The sequence below is a fragment of the Serinus canaria genome, chromosome 1A (assembly GCF_022539315.1).
Source record: "Serinus canaria isolate serCan28SL12 chromosome 1A, serCan2020, whole genome shotgun sequence".
Classification (NCBI taxonomy): domain Eukaryota; kingdom Metazoa; phylum Chordata; class Aves; order Passeriformes; family Fringillidae; genus Serinus; species Serinus canaria.
In genome coordinates, this window is record NC_066314.1 from 30,090,190 (window position 1) to 30,098,663 (window position 8,474).

The 8,474-nt window shown below is 40.7% G+C and overlaps 1 protein-coding gene across 2 annotated transcripts; it reads left to right on the forward strand.

Moving 5' to 3' along the window:
• Nucleotides 1-18: 18 nt before the first annotated feature.
• On the forward strand, nt 19-7,478 carry ATP23 (ATP23 metallopeptidase and ATP synthase assembly factor homolog). 2 transcript variants are annotated; one of them, XM_018919665.3, is made up of 7 exons: nt 19-271; nt 1,512-1,557; nt 1,665-1,746; nt 2,026-2,163; nt 4,513-4,596; nt 5,544-5,743; nt 6,381-7,478. In XM_018919665.3, exons 1-7 carry the CDS (start codon nt 88-90, stop codon nt 6,412-6,414), a joined length of 768 nt encoding a protein of 255 aa, XP_018775210.2. In that variant the 5' UTR covers nt 19-87; the 3' UTR covers nt 6,415-7,478. The 2 variants fall into 2 exon arrangements, with proteins under 2 accessions (XP_018775210.2, XP_030094348.1); XM_030238488.2 differs by lacking the exon at nt 6,381-7,478 and having other exon boundaries at nt 5,544-6,096.
• Nucleotides 7,479-8,474: the final 996 nt, after the last annotated feature.

An 8,474-nucleotide genomic window follows, 5' to 3' on the forward strand; every position in this document is an offset into this window, starting at 1 on the left:
CCCTCCCACGTGCCGGGAGCGCAGCCGGCGATTGGCGCGGCCCTGAGCCCCGCGGCCTCCGGCAGGCGCGGGACGGCACGGCCGGACATGGGGCACGGGGACGCGGATTCGCCGCCGGCGGCAGAGAAGAAAGGGGCGGAGGAGGAGGAGGATGATTTCGGCTACCGGCTGTTCCCGGACCGCAATAAGAAGCCGCAGAGCTTCCTGGTCCGCAGCCTCTTCACCTTCCACAATAAGTGCCAGCTGATGCTGAGGCTGACCCTGGAAACGAGTAAGCGCTCCGCCGCCCTCCCGCGGGCCGGTCGCGGCGCAGAGAGGTGCCAGGCGGAGCCTGGGCCGTCCGCGGCCTCTTGCGGCGGTGACCTTGTGCCGCGGGTCCCGGGCAGGGCCCTGCCCTCCTGCCGCGGCACCCCGGCCGTGGCCGGACTGGGCCCGAGCCTGTGACGCGGTGGGGCTGCTGATTTAGGAACACGCTGGTTTTGGTTAAGACAAAATACAATTTCGAATGTTGCTGAGAGAGGCTTTTTTCTTATAAAAATGTTCTGTACTTTTTTTTTTCCCTGAGAATATAAGATGATTTGTCAATGTCTGTGCGTTCGTGGCCCTTGCGCTGTTGGATGTGGACTGTGAGTGCTGACAGCAAACGATGGTCACTATAGGCAGCTCTATTTATGTTTGTTGGTAATAAAATAATGTCAAGAATGACTTGATTCCTGAACAGCTTTTACTCTGTTTTCTGGGCTACATCAAAAAGACCATGGCAAATGGGTCAAGGGAGGTCATTCTCCCCCTCTGTTCTGCTCTCCTGGGACCCCGCCTGGAGTACTGCAGCCAGGTCTAGTGCTCCCAACAGAAGAAAAAGATGGAGCTGTTGGAGTGAGTCTAGAACAGGGCTATGAAGTTGGAAAGGGGCTGGAGCACCTCCCCTACAAAGGCAGGTTGAGAAAGTTGGGGCTGTTCAGCCTGCAGAAGAGAAGGCTGCATGGAGACCTCAGAGCAACCTTCCAGTGTCTGAAGGAGCAAATGTGGAAACCAGACAGAGACTCCTCATCCAGAATTATAGTGATAGGAAAAGAAATAATGAGTTCAAACTGCAATAGGGCAAATTTAGGCTGCATATACAGAAGACATTTTTTACTGTGAGGGTGGTGAGGCACTGGGACAGTTGCCCAGAGAAGCTGTGGTTGCATCATCTGGGTGTGTTCCAAGGCTCAGTTAGATGGGGCTCTGAGGAGCCTGGTCGAGTGGAGCATGTCCTTGCCCAAGGCAGGGGGATTGGGACAGGTTTAGGCTCCATTCCAGCTCAAACTGTTCTATCATTCTGTATCACGTAGTCTGATTTGTGATAGATGCCAGTTGTATTGCAATAAGATTAAATACTGCAAAGTATAAATTTGCATGTATAGAGCTTTTCTTATTTGATTTTTTTCCTTGACTGTCTTTATATTTTGTTTATAGATGATTTTCAAAACTTTTGTCTAGAAAAATTGATTGCAGCAATGTTTTTCTAGATCCACATGCTCGACTTCTCCTTGAGGCTCTGAAGCAATCTGGTTGGTATGTAAACTAATTTGTTTTGTTCTATGTAGTAATGTCACTGTGATAAGTAGTGACTGAAGTTTTTCAAATTCTTTTCTGTGACTTTGTTTGTTTGGACCTTTCAGCACTGTCTTCAATGACCGGCACTTTTCTTGTGAAAACTGTGATGGCTGTGTTAGTGGAGGTTTTGATGCTGCCACATCTCAGGTAGGTGCTGGACATGGTACCCTTTCAAATGACTGCAGGTTTTTTTTAGTGTTTTGTTGATAGGATTAAATCTACCAATACTGATACCTAAGTTAACCATGAAAACAAGAAAATGCAAGATGTTCCATGGCGTTGGAGCTAGTACACTTCAGTATGATAAGGCTCTTAATGTTGAAAAGCACCAATCCAAGGACCCTAAATGCTGTCAGTGGTGTCTCTGAGAAGTAAGGGAAGTGTTGAAACTTAGTGAAAAGATTACCTATATCTCTTCTTCTGCAGATTGTTCTGTGTCAGAACAACATTCGCCAACAATCCCATATGAACCGTGTGGTCACACATGAATTGATTCATGCATTTGATCACTGCCGTGCACATGTTGACTGGTTTAAAAATGTCAAACATTTAGCATGTTCAGAGGTAAGTTAAAATGCTTCTAATGTTGTCATTTTATTAATTATTGCTGATTATTAGGGTTACTTTGTGTTACATGGTCTGTTACACACAATTAATTTGTTTCAATCCTGTTAATACATTTTTTCCTTTCTGTCAGGTCAACCTAAATAATTTTGTTTAAAAAACAAATACTTAGTTTTCACAAATACTAGTAAGTTAGTGTCATACTAGGTAGAATGTGATCACTGTGAGTGTAGGAAGTGGTTATTGACAAAGAAGAGAGTTGTTAGAAGTGAAAACACGTTTGCACATTAATCAATTGCTTATAGAGTTCTTTTTATTCCATGCAAGTAATGGTATGTTGGGTGGTTATCACAGGTTTTGTTATCTTGGTGGTTATCTTGGTTTTGTTGAGGTTTTTTTGTTTAACAACAGACTTGTCTTTTCCTGTAACATTCATATTTTGAGTAATTGTGGTATTGCTGCTAGTACACTGTAGTTGTGAATCCATCACCTTTGGATGAGGTTCTGAGCAACCTGGTCTAGTGGAAGGTGTCTCTGCCCATGGCAGGGAGATAAGAACTTGATCATCTTTAAGGCCCCTTATAACCCAAACCATTCCATGATTCTGTGGTTTCAGAGGACATTTGAGTATTAAGGGCCTTAATACTTGACACTTTTGGAGGTGAAATTAAATGGAGCACAGGCTGGGAGGGATTCCTCATGTGTATGTGACACAGGTGTTACGTGTATGAATCTAGATGCTTTTATTTGATTTCTGATGTAATCCATATCATTTTGTCACAGAAAAGTTTATCCCAGGTTCAGCTTCACTCTTTCATTTCTGATTCTTCTGTCTCCTTCCCTGCCAAGTGGCACAGGTAGCCAAGGAATGTGAGCTATGGTCAGTTCATAACACTTTGTCTCTGCTGGACTCTTTCCCTAGTCCAGCTTGAGGCCCTTCCCACGAAATACAGTCCTTCATGAGCTGCTTCAACATGAGTCTTTCCCTTGGGCTGCTTTTCTTCAGGACCTGCTCTAACTTGAGTTCTTTCCACAGCATACAGTCTTTCAAGGATGGACTGCTCCAGCATTGGTCCCCCAAGTCCCACAGTACCTGACAGGAAATGTACTCCTGCATTGGCTCTCTATGGGCTGCTGCTTTCTTCAGGGCATGTTTGTCTCTCATGTCATGATGTCTTCCTTGGACTGCAGTGTGGATATCTGCATTACTGTGTTCCTTCACAGACTGCAGGGAGACAACCTCTGTCTCCATGGTCTTCTCTGATGCTTGCAGCACCTCCTCCCCATCCTTCCACAGTGACTGTGGGGCTGTCTCCCTCACATTTCATCACTCCTCTGTCTCACAGCTGCCCTGTAGGTTTTTTAATCCTTTCTTGAATGCATGATCACAGAGATACAACCAGCACCAGTAATGGTAGAGTTGTTTTAAAACCAGTTAAAACAGTCTCTGTCTGACATAGGCTCAGCCACTTCTCCAGTCTCACAGAAGCCACCCTGGGAGGCCCCTCTCTGCCAGCATTTTGCCTTGTAAACTCAGTGCAATAACTCTTAATTATTATATATATATATATATATATATATATATATATATATATATATATGTAAAATATACTTTATTAACTGTTATATACTAATTATTCAAGATTGTGCATATTCTTGCTCTTGTCAGGATTATTTGTTCTCTTCAGGTCTTTTGATTACTTAATTTTATCGTATTTACTTTTTTTTGTTCACGGCTTCTTTAATTCTTACTTTTTCATATTTTCCATGCATTTATTTTCACTCTGGTACTTAATTATAGGAAATCAGGATTTATTTACATTTCCTAACAGACTGTGTAGGGTGTAAAATATTTAGCAGAGAAAATAAATTCTAGTGTACAGAAAAAGACAGTTAAGCTAAAGCATACATGTTTTATGTAGCTTTTTGCAAAATAGATGAGTTACTGGTCTTCTGGTATTGCATCTGTAGGCTTTGAAAGGTATCTGCCTTTCTTCCTGACTGCTGTAACAGATTCTGATATAGATTGAGGAGAATATTACTTTCCATGTTGTTCTAGCAGTTCATCTAAATACATACAAATAATCTCTACTGCTCATTTATTTAAATTTTAGGGATGTGTGAGAGGTAGTTCCTGGAGAAACCTGAAGGTTGTTGCAGTTCATTGAGGCTGAGACGGATGTAAAGGGTATGGTAGTAATAGGTGCTTAAGAAGTTAAAGTGGCCTCGGGAATATCCCCTACCAACAGTCACCAGAAATATACTGAAGAAAAATGTTTGCTGCAATTTCTTTGACTTTTATTTTCATGTGTTTCTCTGATCTTGTGATTTTTTTATTTTTCTCAATAGATTCGAGCTGCTAATCTCAGTGGAGACTGTACTTTGATGAATGAAATAGCCAGGTTTAAATTTGGATTGAAAGGGCACCATCAGGTACAAACTGTGGCTATTAAAATCTAATAATGTGATATGTTACCTACTTGGTCTTAGCCTTCTGAGCTTTCATAGCTGAAAACTTCAGAAAAAGAAATAGATGCCATGGAGTTGCTGTTTTCTCTTAACTAACCCTTAATGATCCATTTTAGTTTTTTTTTCCCACCTTGTTATTTTTATTGGAGTGAAATCTCTGAACATTTAGTCATGTTTTAAAGCATTACCACTGACAATGGATGGCTAATAAAACCAAACAAAAAGCAGGGCTTGCAGGAAATGTAGTGGAAATACCTTATCCGCTCTAAGTGGTTGACACTCTTCAAAAGTTACTGAAAACTGAAGGAAGGAAAATGAGAATATTTCTAAATAATCACGTGTATTAAGTCTTGTAGGAATTATTTTTGTGAATAGTAATGACGTCCGCAGATTGCAACCCAAGTAGTTGCTCATTTTAGAATGGCAGCTAGCTTGTAGATGATGTTTACATATTTTTTTGGTCTTTTGGCAAACAAACTGTAAGAAAAAGTTGCCATGAAGAGAACTATCAAAATTAAGGCCAGTAGAGAAGTCATTCCATTGTTTTACAGCATTTCAGTTTGTAAAGAAACTAACTGGTATTTGTGTCTGTTTTTTTCTGACTTTTTTTTTGTGTCCAGGTCAAGTTTTACAAACAATACCTACAAAAAATGCCAAATTGAATTTTAATTCCTATTATAAGCAATGTCTTTTAATTATTTAATGGTTTATGTGTACATGGAAAACTTAAGCACATAGTTTGCACAGGATGGAATTACGTACATTAAAATGTACTTTAATGCTTACTACAGGCACTGTTTGACTCTTCTTTCATACAAAATTGTTGCCTATATAATAGGAGTTAATACTTGACAAAATCTGGAAAAAAATTACTCTTAATAATGACAGGTTTGGTTTTTTTTTCACTTTAGACTTGTGTACGAGACAGAGCAATTCGTTCCATTCTAGCTGTTAGAAAAGTTAGCAAAGAAACAGCAGAAAAAGCTGTGGATGAAGTTTTTGATGCCTGCTTCAATGATCTGGAACCTTTTGGAAGAATCCCACACAGCAAGGCAGATGCAAAACGTGCTTACAGAGACTTTCAGAACAGAGATCGCTATACTGCTAATTTGTAAGCGGGGCAGGGGAAAAGCCACACGGGAAATTACATTAATGCCTGATTGTTCAGTAAGATCTGGAGTTATAGTCTATGCCCACAGTGCTTATGGAAAGGGCAAATCTATCAAATGTATCAATTAATTTTTTAGGCATTTTTTGTGAGCCAACTTCCATGGAAGTAAAGGGGGTAAATGAACAAGACTAAAAACGGTGCTTACTCACCTGTTATTCCAGAAAGATAATTTAGTATGCCAAATGACTTGTCAAATACAATTCAATGTGCTTTTAATTTTTTCATTCTGACTGACTAGGATTGATTTCTGAAAATTTTGTTGTCACTGAATAAATCTTTCCATAAAATCTTTACATTTTCCCTGTCTTCGATACACAGTAATGAACTTGATAATCTTCATCACTTTATTTTAAAAGATGGGCACCTGATCTACAGCTAAACCCAAAATTTAGTAATTGCCACGTTTGCTTTTGAGTACCTCCTGAAATTCTTGGGTGGTTGTCATTTCCAGTGGTGGGACAGCTTTTAAGACTTGAGTCCTTTATGCCCTGAACATGCTGCTCATGTCCTCATTGTCTTTGGTATTAGAGGACCAGGTATGGTGATCAGTGTTGTGTTCTCCTGTTCTGTGTTCCAGAATGTTTTGTGACAACAGGACTGTCGAAGTATGAAGCTTTTTTGGGCAATACATAATTTGACTGTAGTGAGGCAGCAGACTCTGGTGAGACTTGAGCTGCAGTGAGGCAGCTGAACTGCTCAGGAAGGGAAATGCACCAGTTTCAAGAGCCTGACATGCTGAAGCTGAAAGGGGCAGGTAATCCCAAGAACCTCCAGAATCTGGCAGCCTTTCACAGGGACCTTATTTGACTGTAGGCTTGGACTCCTGCACTTTATTTCACATGCCTACAACATTTTGTATCTGATGATCATTCTGTAGTTTCCTCCTGGGAAGTATTCAGTCATGTGATAAGTCTCCAGCCCACTGGTCCTGCTTCTAAGGTGTCACTCAGGAATAAGGTGCCTGAAGATGACAACAGTGTGTTGCCTTTTCCTGATCAGCATCACTTTGAGAAGATTGAAACCTAAGCACAGTCCTCACAAAGGACAAAGCAGAACACACAAAGTGCCTGAGAGAGTTGATCAAGCCTGAATTGCCTGAGTTCTGTTTGTGTTGGACTGTGTGTGGGTTGCATTTATTTCCAGGTGTAGCATAATTCATACCTACAGGAACCATTGCTTCTGGGGCTAAGCATTGATGTAGATCCCTCAAAAAGTCATGCCTGTTGTACTGGAGGAAGTTAGGTCTTGACTAAGATTCTTCAAACCTATGCTTTCAGTAGTTTTACAGAATTTCAAATGGAGATTTCATAATATTATTTTTCTGAGGTAATTCATCAGTGACTGACATAACCTCATGGCCGAATATCTGAACAGAAGAAAATGGGTTTAATAACCTAGATACCTATGGAGAAAATTACACATTGAATTCTAGGCTTCCCATTGTCCATGTAGTCTCTATAAACCTGCAGTTTCCAAAATCCTCTGAGGATCAGAGATGCCTTGAAATCAGCATAATAGTATGCGTTAATACTCCCTTAACCTTTACTGTTCTTCAAGTCACTGTTTTAGTCAGTATGATGTATGATGCTGGTTTTTTTATAGTTCTGACATATATTCTGGCAGATAATGCCTTCCCTGCATTATACCTTATTAACTAAAGTTCTGCTTTAATGAATGTGTGTGTGTGTTGGCAGTTATATTGTATTTTAACCAATACATAGTTTGAGTATATACATTTGTCTTCTATCTGGGATAAGCTTTATGAAGTCTACATAGAAATGAAGAAATATAGCAATAAAAACTAGAAAATGCAAGTATACAAGCTGCTTTTTTTTTTCTTTAACATTTTTGATAGGTGAACATTATGAAAATCTTGGAAAGGAAGTATTTCAGACATACAGGAAATATTGCTAATAAAGAGGACATTGAGCTATAGAAAGACACAATTCTTTACATTTATATAATATGTTTCATAGTATATCTTAACATGTACTATGTTTCATAGTATATCACTGTGAAACAGAGGCCATGTTGGGCACTATAATCACAAAATGTTTGATTTTGTGCAATTCTTGGCGAAGTAAAGAAGGGACTCGGCAGAGCTGCTACCTTGGACTTCTTGAGGGCAGACTTCATCCTGTTTAGGGGCTTGGTTGGCAGGGTACCTTGGGAGGAAATCCTGAAGGGCAAAGGAGTCCAAGAATGCTGGACATCTTCAAGAAGGAAATTGTGAAGGGGCTGGAGCAGGCCAGACTGACTGAACAGAGAGCTTTGGCTGGAACTCAGGGAAAACAGAAGAATTGGAAGGAAGAAGGGTCAGACCTCTCAGGAGGTCTGAGAACAAGGATATCATGAGGTTTTTCAGTGAGCAAATTAGAAGGGCCAAAACCCAGCTAGAACTTAATCTGGCTATTGCGTAAAACAGCCAATAAAAGTGTTTCAATCAATACCTTTGTGACAAAAGGAGGGCTAGGGAGATTCTTGATGCTTTATTGGATGGGAGGGAAACACAGTAACAATGAGGAAAAGGCTGAGGTACTCAATGCCTTTTTTGCCTCAGTCTTTAGTAGTTAAGACCAGTTGTTCTCTGAGAATCCAGCCCCCCTGGCCTGGGAGACAGGGGCAGGGAGCAGAACAAATCCAAGGGATCCATCATCCAGTTGGCTGCGGG

Excerpts from the sequence above, each read along its gene's own strand:
- ATP23 (XM_018919665.3), top strand. The coding sequence starts at position 88 with ATGGGGCACGGGGACGCGGATTCGCCGCCGGCGGCAGAGAAGAAAGGG. Across the intron at positions 2,164-4,512 it reads AACATTTAGCATGTTCAGAG|ATTCGAGCTGCTAATCTCAG; the intron begins GTAAGTTAAAAT and ends TTTTCTCAATAG. Across the intron at positions 5,744-6,380 it reads GATCGCTATACTGCTAATTT|AATGTTTTGTGACAACAGGA; the intron begins GTAAGCGGGGCA and ends TCTGTGTTCCAG.